At 63.8% G+C, this 11,677-nt stretch overlaps 4 protein-coding genes across 5 annotated transcripts; 3 read left to right on the forward strand and 1 right to left on the reverse strand.

Moving 5' to 3' along the window:
• Positions 1 to 3,820: 3,820 nt before the first annotated feature.
• Positions 3,821 to 5,358, forward strand: AMSG_06501 (serine/threonine protein kinase; the record flags this gene model as incomplete). The annotated part of the gene is made up of 4 exons (XM_013900898.1): positions 3,821 to 3,867; positions 3,919 to 4,490; positions 4,530 to 5,160; positions 5,346 to 5,358. 4 exons carry the CDS (start codon positions 3,821 to 3,823, stop codon positions 5,356 to 5,358), a joined length of 1,263 nt encoding a protein of 420 aa, XP_013756352.1.
• Positions 5,359 to 5,360: 2 nt separating this feature from the next.
• On the reverse strand, positions 5,361 to 7,460 carry AMSG_06502 (glycosyltransferase family 77 protein; the record flags this gene model as incomplete). The annotated part of the gene is made up of 3 exons (XM_013900899.1): positions 5,361 to 7,183; positions 7,225 to 7,284; positions 7,448 to 7,460. 3 exons carry the CDS (start codon positions 7,458 to 7,460, stop codon positions 5,520 to 5,522), a joined length of 1,737 nt encoding a protein of 578 aa, XP_013756353.1. The 3' UTR covers positions 5,361 to 5,519.
• Positions 7,461 to 7,750: 290 nt separating this feature from the next.
• On the forward strand, positions 7,751 to 8,714 carry AMSG_06503 (uncharacterized protein; the record flags this gene model as incomplete). Its single annotated transcript, XM_013900900.1, has 2 exons — positions 7,751 to 7,823; positions 8,014 to 8,714. The coding sequence occupies 2 exons, from the start codon at positions 7,751 to 7,753 to the stop codon at positions 8,712 to 8,714; spliced, it is 774 nt and encodes a 257-aa protein (XP_013756354.1).
• A 180-nt stretch (positions 8,715 to 8,894) lies between these two features.
• AMSG_06504 lies at positions 8,895 to 11,568 on the forward strand (the record flags this gene model as incomplete). 2 transcript variants are annotated; one of them, XM_013900902.1, is made up of 3 exons in its annotated part: positions 8,895 to 8,976; positions 9,296 to 11,439; positions 11,467 to 11,568. In XM_013900902.1, exons 1-3 carry the CDS (start codon positions 8,907 to 8,909, stop codon positions 11,548 to 11,550), a joined length of 2,298 nt encoding a protein of 765 aa, XP_013756356.1. In that variant the 5' UTR covers positions 8,895 to 8,906. The 2 variants fall into 2 exon arrangements, with proteins under 2 accessions (XP_013756356.1, XP_013756355.1); XM_013900901.1 differs by having other exon boundaries at positions 9,296 to 11,550.
• Between the last annotated feature and the right edge of the window lie 109 nt (positions 11,569 to 11,677).

The following is an 11,677-nucleotide window of genomic DNA, read 5'->3' on the forward strand; positions in this document are numbered from 1 at the left end:
CAACCAGTATGCTGTCGCCATGCAAGTCATCCGCAACACCCTCCGCCCGCCCATCGACCAGATGCCCGACCGCCCGACCGCCATTCGCTCGCTCGCCCAGCGGTGCTGGCACGTCGAAGCGCTCCAGCGCCCCACCTTTGAGCGCATCCTCGCCACCCTTCAGGCCCAGGCCGGCTCGCAAATGCCCACCAACGCTCCGCGCGTCGACATTGCTGAAGTGCCCATGGGTGCCGTCTTTGTCGCAAACGTCAAGCTCAAGTACATGTCCGAGTGGGGCCTCATCCTCACCTCGTCCGAGTTCTCACGCGGCGTCCTTCTCTTCCAGGACATCGTCAAGCAAGTAGCCAAGGACACCTCTGGCTTCATCTGGATGCGCCACATCGACCAGTTCTGCGTCGCCTTTCAGACCGGCGCCCAACTGATCAAGTTTTGCGCTGGCGTCCAGCGCTCCATGATGGATGCAAAGTGGGGGCCGGCCATCCTCGAGTCCCCCATCGGCCGTCCGCGCGTCACCATCCCGGTCTATCATACAAAACCCAAGGCCACAGACGCCTCGGTTCCCAAGCTGTACGAACAGCAGGAGAGTCTCGTACTCTCGTCCTCCATGCCTGTCGAACACGACGGTGTAGAGGGACAGGAGTCCGCCTCGCTCTCGCTCTCCTCGTCGGGTGACGCAGACTACTCGGGTCCGCCCTCGGCCTCGGTCTCGCCCTCGGCCTCGGCTTCACACTCGGCGTCGCCCTCGACGTCGCGGGACGGCTTGGCCTCGGACGTGGCCTCGGACTCGGCCTCAGCCTCATCACTGCAAGACTGCGTCGAGGCGGTCCTGGCTGATACCTCTACCCCCACGCCCCCCACGCTTGACATGCCAATGCCCGATCCTGCGGAGTCTGAGCCGCATCCCGATTCGGACGCCAGGACTGCGGCCAAAGCTCGGGAAAAGGCTAAGGCCAAGGCAAGAGCCAAGGCAAAGGCAAAAGCCCGCGCCCGTGCAAAGGCCAAGGCAAAGACAAAAGACAAGGCAAAGGCCCGTGCCCGCGCAAAGGCCGAGGCAAAGGCCCGCGCCGCAAAGTCGCGCTCTAGAACCGCCAAGAACAAGAAGGGCTCGTCCGGTGAGGCCGATGCAGACGACGCCCGTGTCCGAGCAAAGGCCCGCGCCAGAGCAAAGGCAAAAGCAAAAGCCAAGGCCAAACTCAAGGCCAAGGCTAGGAAGGCCAAGACGACCAAGAAGAGTCTCAAGGCTGGAACCCGTGCGTCGCCGACAAAGTCGCGCCGCGCGAGCTCGGAAAAGCCGCCGCGGGGCCGCAAGTCGGAACAGCGGAAGGACGCCAAGGCACGAGCGCGAGCAAAGGCAAAGGCAAAGACAAAGGCAAAGGCAAGAGCCAAGGCGCGGGCCAAGGCCGGAAAGGCCAAGTCCCAGCCCAAGTCACAGACCCGGTCGCGGGTGTCGGCCAGCGCCAGGCCGCCGTCGGGCCGCCGCAAGTCAAAGACGTCGCAGAAGAGCAGCCGCAAGTCGGACTCGATGAACGGGCGGGCGTTGCCAACACTCAACACGACTGGTACCTCGTCGCTGACCCGGTCCAAGAACTCGCTCTCGCACTCGGTCTCGCTCTCGGCGTCCGTCACCATGTCTGGCTCGCAGACGGTCGGAGGAAGCCGTCGGCGCGGTCTTGGTGACATGTCATACACGTACGAGGAGATCGAATACTCGGCAAGTGTGTACTCGGACGAGCTCTCGCAGTATGGCTCATCGTCGGAGGGCGGTGAGAGCGAGCACGGAGCATCGAACCATTCGAACCTGTCGACGGCGCGGTCGGGCGGTCTCACAGGCTCGACGGCACTCACCACTGACCGCTCGCACTGCTCGCCGCGCTCGGCAGCCGGGCTGCGGCGGCATGCGTCCGTCAAAAAGTCGCCGCGGTTGTCCAAGAACTCACGGGCGTCGACTGCCCGCGAAGACGACGAGGAAGTTGTTCTCGCCGGCATGGCGGTCGGCATTACCGTGCACTACGGCATCATGCGGACGCACCGCGACATGAAGACCGACGCCATCTACTACACCCACGCCGGCCTCGACCTCATCGAGTCGCTGCAAGCGCTCTGCCAGTCGGGTCAGACTCTTGTCTCCTCGGCGGCGTGCTCATCCAAAGAGGTTGTCGCCGAGCTCGCTGCAGGGCACGACGTCAATGTGTCCGACCTCGTCGAGCTGAGGTCGTGGCCGCCCGAGCTCGGTACCCTCTTCACGTACTCGCTCTCGTCAACCTCGCCGCGGCTCCCGTACATGTCGGTCCAGCTGCCGGGCGTGCCGCAGCGCAACTTTGCTGCCATTGTCGACGAGACATCCGAGGAAGAGGGCGAGACCTCCTGGTCGTCGCTTCAAGGCTCAGGGTTGCCGGGCACAGCCCAGGTCTCGGCACAGTCGCATGCGACATCGCTTTCCCCAGGTGTGCCGTCGGCGGCCATGCTCACTCCGGGCGGGCCGGACGAGACCGCGCCCGCAGTCACGATGCGGAGCTCGGCCGCTACCGGCGAGGCGAGCGTTCCTGGTTCAGGACCAGCGCTTGCTGCCAGCGGAACGCTACCGACGTCGTCGATGAGCATGGCGCTCGCGCCGGTGGGCGAGGACTCGAACCTAGTGCTCCACGACTCGTACGCGGCGCATCGGCCGCCACCATCGCAACGCCCGCCGTGGTCGCCGCTCCTCACACCCTCGCCGTGGCTCGCAGAGCCATACGAGCTGCATCTCATCGAGCGGGTTGGCGTCGGCTCGTATGCCACCACATGGCGTGGCGCGTGGCGCGGCTCCGAGGTCTGCATCAAGGTCTTTCTCCTGCAACAGCTCATGCCGCGCGAGCTCGTGGCCCTTGTCTGCCAGTTTCTCGAGTACCGGCGGCTGACTGTCGGCGCCGGCGCGACGTCAGGCTGGCTTCCGCCGCGGGCGGTGCCCAACATTGTGTCTGCCTCCGGCGTCTGTCTCCGCTCGCCGATGGTTGGCTTTATCACAGAATACTTGCACGACGCCATCTCTCTGCAGGAGTACCTAACCAATCCCGAGCTGCAACTCTCGCTCCGGTTTGGCCTCAAGATCTTCCGCGAGATTGTGGTCGGTCTTATCGCGCTCCACGCCCGCGGCCTCTTCCACGGCGCGCTTCATCCGTCGAATGTGCTTATCCAGGACAACGGCGACAGGGTCTCGCTCACCGACTACGGCTTCTTCGACATCCGCGTCTCGCTCCAGACGGCCACCGCTGTCGGCGACGTCATCTACGCCGCTCCCGAGGTGCTGCTCGGCGAGCCGATGACCCGCCGCGCCGATATCTACGCCCTTGGCATGATGCTCTACGGCATCATGACCGGCTCCGTCCCCACCATCACCGTCTCCTCCATGGAGTCGGCCCTCCACGTCATCCAGGGTCAGCGGCCGTCGGCGCCTCCGGGCGTCTCCAAGGAGACCTTCTCCCTCGTCGCCATCTGCTGGCACCAGTCAGCCCATGTCCGACCCACCGCCCAGCAAGTCTTGCAGATCGTCGACTCGTGGTCGGTCATCGGAATGAACGCGTAATGGATATGTGCCATGGGAGAAGGCGGCGGCAGCGCGGAGTGGTGCGGCGGCGGCAGGAGAGGGGGACGAGTTGGCGCCAAAGCGAAAGAGCCGGTTCTACCTATGTTGGGGAGGCAGAGCCGGCGTCAGCATGGCCAGCGACGGTGGCGGTGACGATACACTTTTCTGACGACCGGCAAGAGACAGCGGGTGAGTACAGCTGCTGGCTAGGTCTTGTCCTTCCATCTGGTTGCGCTTGGTTGTCTTGGGTCTGTTGGTATGGGCCTGGTGTCGTCGGTTCTGGCCGCCGACCCAGAGCAGGCGAGGTGCCAAGGGGGAGACGCTGCTGGCCATGCGCGGGGCGTGGACGATGGAAGGAAGGCGGAAATGCGCGGGGGTCTGGCATCGGATGAGAGTCTGGTATCCGATGACGAGCTGGGTTCGGACGACGAGCTGGGTTCGGACGACGAGCTGGGTTCGGACGACGAGCTGGGTTCGGACGACGAGCTGGGTTCGGACGATGAGCTGGGTTCGGACGACGAGCTGGTTTCGGACGACGAGCTGGTATCCGACGACGAGCTGGGTTCGGATGATGGCTCAGGATCCAACGACGAGTTGGCATCCCATGACGAGCTGGGTTCGGACGACGAGCTGGGTTCGGACGACGAGCTGGATTCGGACGACGAGCTGGTATCCGACGACGAGCTGGCATCCCATGACGAGCTGGGTGCGGATGATGGCTCAGGATCCAACGACGAGTTGGCATCCCATGACGAGCTGGGTTCGGATGATGGCTCAGGATCCGACGACGAGTTGGCATCCCATGACGAGCTGGGTTCGGATGATGGCTCAGGATCCGACACCGACGCAACAGCTGCAACCATCACTACCCGTTACCCGCGGTTCAAGGCACAGATCGAGATCGCGTTCAAGCCCTCGACAGAGCTCGGTCTGCTGCCAAACGGCAAAGGCCCATGTGGACACGCAGGCGCTGTGACGCGGGTCCGCGGGAGAATCACTGGCGGAACGCTGACCGCCACTGGCGGCAATGTCGGCGCGCAGGTGGCGGTGGCCATGGAGCCGCAGAATACCATCTCGTCGCAGCTGACAGCCCACATCAAGACTTCGCTGGCGCTTGTGGTCGAGGGCGGCGCGGCACAGTGTGGCCTCCCGCCGTTTGCCATCGGCTCGGCAGAGGTAGACGGCGCGCAGGTTCGCGTCGCCTTGGCCGGTCTTCTCGGCTCGTCGCTCCAGCAGCAGCTCGAGACCGGCCTCCTCACCTCAGAGCCAGCGACACTATTCAGCTCGATGGCGGCTGCGCTTGGCGAGGTCCACGCTGCCGGCCTCGTCCACACCGACGTCAAGCCTGCCAACTTTGTGCTCTGCCTCGGCGACGCCCTCCCGGTCCACCTCATCGATTTTGGCGGCGCACTGCGTGTCGCCTTTCTTTCGTCGCAGAATGCACGCGCCGTCCGCGGCTGCTGGGGCTCACCGCTCTTTATGGCGCCCGACCAGCACGTCCGCGAGCCGTACCGTGGCACGCCGGGTGCCGTCATCGCTGACGACTTGCTCTCGCTCGCTTACTCTGGTGTTGCTCTTGCCAACGGCGGCGCTCTGCCGTGGGCTGGCCTCTGCGCCAAGGCCAAGCTGACCAAGCGCGATCATGCGAGCTTGGCGGCCGCCAAGCAGCCCGACGCCGCCGCTCGCCACCTCCCGCCTCATCTTGCTGCCTTTCTGCACTCCGCCGCTGCCGCAATCAGCCCTCTCTACACTACTTCCGACGACGAGTACCAAGCCGCCGCAGGCCGTGCGCTTGATGCCATCGTCAATGCCTTTACCAAGTCTTGTGCAAGAAGCGAGCCGGCACGCTCACCGTCGCCGCAGCCTCGACCTTCGCGCAAGCGGGCAGCACGCTCGCCGGCGCGAAAGGCGCAAAGCCCTCCGCCGGCGCGGCGCTCGACACGGCGTTCGGCGCGGCTCAGGGAGCGAGACTAAACAGGTCGTTATCGTAGACGAGCTTGATGGCGCCGATGTCCTCAGCGCAGCACCAGGCGGCAGCGCTCTTAAAGTACGCCCGATTAAAATAGTCTACGTCACCGGACTTGACGAGGCCGGTCAGGGCCTTGTCGACAGACGAAAAGTGGATGACGGCCACATCGTCGTAGTCGGCAAGCCGCTTGGCCCAGCCGGCGTCCGAAGTCGGCGCGTGGAAGTGGAGCACGTCGTTGTCGTGGGCCACCACTTGGCCGGAAGGGTCGAGCGAAAAGTGCGAGTCGGCGTCGGCGTCGAGATCGTCGGCGGCGTGGGCTGCGTCGGCCTCGCAGTCGGCGCAAAAGGTGACGGTCACCCGCGAGCGGAGGAGCGACGCCGGAACCTTGGGGTTCTCCAGGAAGCTCGACTCGCGAAAATCGAGGCCCGAGTCGACCCGGAGGTGATACGGGTTGAGGATGTGGTCGAGAGGGCAGGCGGTGGGGAAGCCCATGTCTTTGGTCCCACTCAGCATGCAACCGTCGCCGAGGAACCACCAGTACGTGTCGCAAAGGCACTGGACCCGCGGGAGAATGAGGATGCGGCCCATGGCGCGCGCAAGGGCAAAGGCTTGCATCACCTGCGCCACCTGCAGCTTGCCCAGCGCAATGTGCTTGGTCGGCACAGCCTTGGACGGCACAAACTCGGGCTCGAGCATGTCCGACGGAATATTGAGGTCAAAGGCCAGGAACTTGCCGCGGTAGTACTCGGGTGGGTCGTGGAAGAGCTGATGCTGCCGCATGGCCATGATCTTGCCGTCCATCCGCCCAAACTGGAACGTCGAATGGGCCATGAACGGGAAGAACCCGAGCCGCTGCGGGAGCCGCTGTGTGTAGAACACGTGCCCGTTGCAGAAGAGCAGCGTCGGTAGGTCGGCCGTCCGCAACCGCTTGTTCCACACTAGCGAGACTCGCGAGAGTCGGTCCGTCCGCTCAAAGCCTTCGTTCATCAACTGCATGAGCGCAGCCTGGTCGAGAATGTCGAGGTCGGCGTGCATGGCGTCGACCCACGCCGAAAGGAACGCGTTCGACGCCGGTGTCGGCCGGATGTACATGATCCCGATGCAGTAGTAGTGCAAGTAGTTCTGCTTCTCGTTGTCCGGCCCGTCGCTGATGTCCGGCGCATGAATTCGGTCCGTCGAGAGCATCATGTCTGTGTGCTGGCCGTAGAGCTTGAGCCACGGAAACGGGTTGCGCATGACCACAGCATCGACGTCGGTCGCAAGCACCGAGTAGCCCCACGAGACAATCTCAGTAATGACCGCGTACTTGAGCCGGTTGAGCTGCTTGAACGTCGCCGACCGCAAATGGTCCGAGTCGGCAAACACAACTTCAGCGTCAAGGAGCGCCACAGGCACGCCCATGCCCACCAGATACTCCTCAAGCTTGTCGTCAAAGGCGCAGACAAGGATGTTGGAGATGCCGGCCTCCTCAGCCCCCAGATACAGATTGAGAGCCAGGTCTTTGAACAGATAGTTAGAGAAGGCAATCATGACGTTGTGGTCCGCATCAGCAATGCTCGCCACAACCTCTTTGGTCAGCAGCCCAAGCCGTGGTCCAGCATTGCCATGCCCGTGCGCATGCTCCTCCACGCTGTCGTCCTCGGCGTTGGCCGCTTGCTTCCGGTTCGCCAGCGCCACATGCTTATGCGGTGACGCCGTCCCGCCTTGGCCTCCACCTTGACCTCCGCCTTGGCCTCCGCCTTGACCTCGGTTGCTGTCAGAGACAAAGCCGCCCATAGCCCAGCCGGCCTCTCCGCCACTCCGGCTGCTGCTTCCCCGCGAGGCGACCAACCATGTCATCGAGACCACCGCCAGTCCAGCCAAGCAGAGCCAAAGCCACGTCCGACGCCCGCGTCTGCTCCCACTGAGCGACATACGTGCCGGATACATTTGACGGAGAGGAGAGGATGGCCGTGAATGCAGAGGGTATGTATGGCGAGAGGGAAGGGGGGGGGGGGGGGGGAGGGGAGGGAGGGGGAGAGAGGGCGAGGAGGAGTGGAGTAGCTGTGCCTATGGGTCCATGGCTGGACAGCTCGACCACGATCGATCACAACCTGATCACCGGCTGATCACACACATGCACACACACATACACACACACACAAACACCTGCCACTACACCCAGTTGTTGCTGATCAATGGAAAACCGGTCGCGTACTCGGGATGATGGTCTCACTCCCATGATCATCGTCTCGCCCGAAGCAGCTGGTCTAGTGCGTCTTCTGCAAGAGAGTGGCTACCGTGCACGCGTGGGTGCGTTGGTCATGCATGTGTCGTGTGATCAGCAAAGCTGGCGAGGGGGGGGGGGGGAAGGCGTAGCGAGGACGACGGGCACAGGCATGGCCTGCTACGGGCGAGAGTGGTGACGCAGCGCACTGTCAAGATAGGGGACGTACTCACGTATCCTCCCCTCACGTTTGGCTTGTCTCCTCACCTGCAACAGGGCCATCACTGCCCGGGAGTGGCGGGGCGCAGGTGCTGGTGCCGCAGAAAAAGGTCGCACTTGGATGGGCGGCGAGCGAGGCGGAAGCGATGGCAACGGCGAGGTCTCTGCGGTGCGAGTTTGGCAACGGCTACACGCGCTTTCTCGTCCTTGCGCTCTCGATCGATGACATGGAGTCGGTGCTGGCTGCAGTACAGGCTGAGGTGCTGACCGACCGGCCAGGCGTCGGGCTTGGCCGCGCCCCGGTCCGCCGCTGTGTCCAGGTTGTGCCATGCGGAAGCCCAGACGAGCTGCTCGAGACGGCGCTGGTAGCGCTTGAGGCGGTGCTAGAGGATCCCAATAGCGAGGGCGGGATTTTCGCCACAGAGGCGTTGGACGTGGGCGCGCGGATGGCGGAGGCGCTGGCAGTGATGGTGCCCGGCGAGGAGCCGCGCGTGGCGACCGCGCGCGCGTTTCTTGCTCAGTTCACCATGGCGTCGCTGGCAGAGCTGGCGGTGGCAGCGACTCATGACGGGCAGCACACGCCGGATGAGGCCATGCTCGCCTCGGCACTCGCCGACGGACTCGCAACCGATGCCCGTGAGAGGCCGAATGGAGTCAACTCGAGCCAGTCGGCCAGCGAAACGCTCAGCGACCTCGTCGCCGTCGCCAGCACCATCACCGAACAGCTTGCCGCTACCGATGAGCGCCTAGCAGCGTAGCAGAGACCATTGTAGCATGAAGCAGCCTGCGAGTTACCGAGCTCCTCAAGTGCTTGGCTGCAGCAGAGTGGCAAACCAACTACGCGCACCGGATACGGTCAAGCCGAGAACGGTGCGCACGACATGGATTGAGTAGTGGCCGAGTCTCCGCCAGCCAAGCGACGGCCGGTCACACAGCTCTCGCAAGCGGTCATGGGTGTGGGATACTCGACCAAAGCGCCGTCTGCGGCGGAGCTGAGCCACCTGACGGCCAACTCTGAGAGTAAGTGACATAGTTCAGGGAGGGGCGTGGGGGGGGGGGGAGGGCGTGGTGGTGACAGGGGTGGTGGCGGGCTAGCTGGCGGGCGGGCGGTGGGTGCGGGTGTGTCCGTTGGCCTGGTCCATTCAAGCGACTTCTGGTCAGCGCAGCCAAACATAACAAACGAATGTTCGACCAGTGGTGGGCGACAGGGGGGGGGGGGGATTTGGGGGGTAACGGGGGAGGGAGAGGGCGAAGGGAGGGGGAAGGGAGGGAGGCACAGTGTGTTTGACGGGGAGATAAGGGGGGACATGGCTCACACATGGGAATGGGGAGGGAGTAGTTGGACGGGATGAGCTGTCTGCCATGGTTGCGGCGCTGCAAAAAATCGAATCGGGCCGTCTGTCCGAGTCAAAGTGGATGGAGGTGGCTGAACAGGTGGGCTTTGGCACCACCCGCCAGTTCCGCCGCGACTTCTTCAAGCTGTTTGCCGACTCTGGCAAGATGTTTGTGAAGGAGTTTGCTGTCTTCTGTGTCCTTTTGCACACCACCTCGGCCAAGACCATGGTCTCTGCTCTTGCAGGCTTGTTTGATCCGGCGGGTCTGGATGAGCGCGAGGTCAAGACCTTGTTTGTCATGATCGCCATGTCGGTCAAGCGATGCAACTTTGTCCTGCCTGGCCTGGTGCCCGAGTTTGACACCACCATTCCAGCCTTTCTTCTGCCGTCGTCCGAGAAGCGCCCGCTGCACAAGGTCGCTGCCCAGCTGTTTGCCGAGGTCGATGTCAACAACGACGGCATCATCTCGCAGGAGGAGCTGAAGAAGTTCCTCAAGTCGTCCAAGGTCAAGGAGGTTGCCGACTACTTTAAGGTGGTGGCCTCGGCGCTGCCCAAGTCGCGTCCGGCCGGCACCGTTGACGCCACCCTTATTGGCGGCGGCGCGATGGCGACGACGTCCAAGCGCCGCAAGAAGACGAAGAAGAAGACAAGCAGCAAGAAGAGGCGCCGCAAGTCGACAACCGGCGCCTCATCGACCAAGAAGCGGCGGAAGAAGAAGCGGCGGGTATCGGCCGACGGCGGGGGTACGACGACGACGACGACGACGACAAGCAAGAAGAAGCGGCGGAGAAAGTCAACCGGCGGAAGCACCAAGAAGCGCCGCAAGAAGAAGCGGACAACGAGTACCTCGACCAAGACTGTGGCGTCGGCCGACGGGACGCGGACCAAGAAACGCCGCAAGAAGAGCACCAAGAAGAAGCGGGTCAAGAAGCAGGTCGCCGACGACGGGACTGCGACGACCACGGCGACGGTTGTCAAGACCGACGCCGCCGCAAGCGTCAAGAGCTCCAAGGGCTCCAAGGGCTCCAAGTCCAAACGCCACAAGCACCGCAAGCGGGTCGTGACGACGGTCATTGAGAAGCCAATGTCCGACGAGGCCGACGGTGCTGCGGCCTCGGGTTCGGACTCGGGCTCAGGCGAGTCGGAATCGAGCTCCAGCTCCAGCTCCAGCTCCAGCTCCAGCTCCAGCTCCAGCTCCAGCTCCAGCGCGAGTGCAGGCAAGGCTAGCGGCAAGGGCAAGGGCAAGGGCAAGGGCAAGCGGCCAGAGCGCGACGCCAAGGGCCGGCCGATCGCGTATGTGCGCGACCACTCGCATCCGTCCAACTCGGCGTACACGTACACGTACACAATGCCCTCGGATGAGCCGGAGCGCCAGCAGAGCAAGACGAAGAAGAGCGGAAGCAAGAAGAGCAAGAAGAGCAAGAAGAGCAAGGGCAAGGGCAAGGCTGCGCCGCGGCCCAAGTACCGGCGGCGCAAGAAGCTTGCGGAGCGTGGTTCGGGCTCGTTCTCGTCGGACGTGGCTGCCGAGGTCTCGGGCTCCGACCTCATCATTCGCATCAACCGGCGGTCGTTGGAGCGGCCCGGACACCGCGGCTCGCTGCGGTCGACAGGCGGTGCGGCGCGGGTCATGGTTGTCGACGCCGGCGCGTCACTGCGGGCCTCGCACCGCTCGCTCGGGCGCTCGCACCTCCGTACCCGCTCGCTCTCGCGCTCACGCTCGCGCAAGCCGCTTGTGCTCGTCGCCTCGGACTCGGGCTCGGATCTGGCGTACCTCTCGGCTGGCTCGGACTCGCCCATCATCATCCGCAAGTCAAAGCACCGCCACAAGCACCGCCACAAGCACAAGGGTAAGGGCAAGAAGAAGAGCAAGCACAAGCACAAGCACAAGTCCAAGCACAAGTCCAAGCACAAGTCCAAGCACAAGTCCAAGCACAAGTCCAAGTCCAAGGCCAAGTCCAAGGCCGGCTCTGACTCGAACGATGACGCTGGCCCTAGCAGTGACAACAGCAACGGCTCGGCCGCTTTGGATGCTGCGGCGTCTGATGGCAAGGCCAAGGCCAAGGGCAAGTCCAAGAAGGCCAAGGCCAAGGGCAAGTCCAAGAAGGCCAAGGCCAAGGGCAAGTCCAAGAAGGCCAAGTCGAGCAAGAAGGCGTCCAAGTCCAAGTCGAGCAAGAAGGCGTCCAAGGGCAAGGGCAAGTCAAGCAAGAAGGCGTCCAAGTCCAAGGTTAGCGCCGAGTCCAGCGCTAGCACCAGTGCATAAACCCAACTACCCGCGACCGTGCGCACCGCGCCGTCAGCGATCCTCCGATTCCCCCGATGCCTGTCCCGTCCCGCACATGTGAGCACCTGTCCTGTGCCACAAGTCCCACCCCACCCCCCCCTCCCCC

This window comes from Thecamonas trahens (genome assembly GCF_000142905.1).
Source record: "Thecamonas trahens ATCC 50062 unplaced genomic scaffold supercont1.33, whole genome shotgun sequence".
NCBI classification, from domain to species: Eukaryota; order Apusomonadida; family Apusomonadidae; genus Thecamonas; species Thecamonas trahens.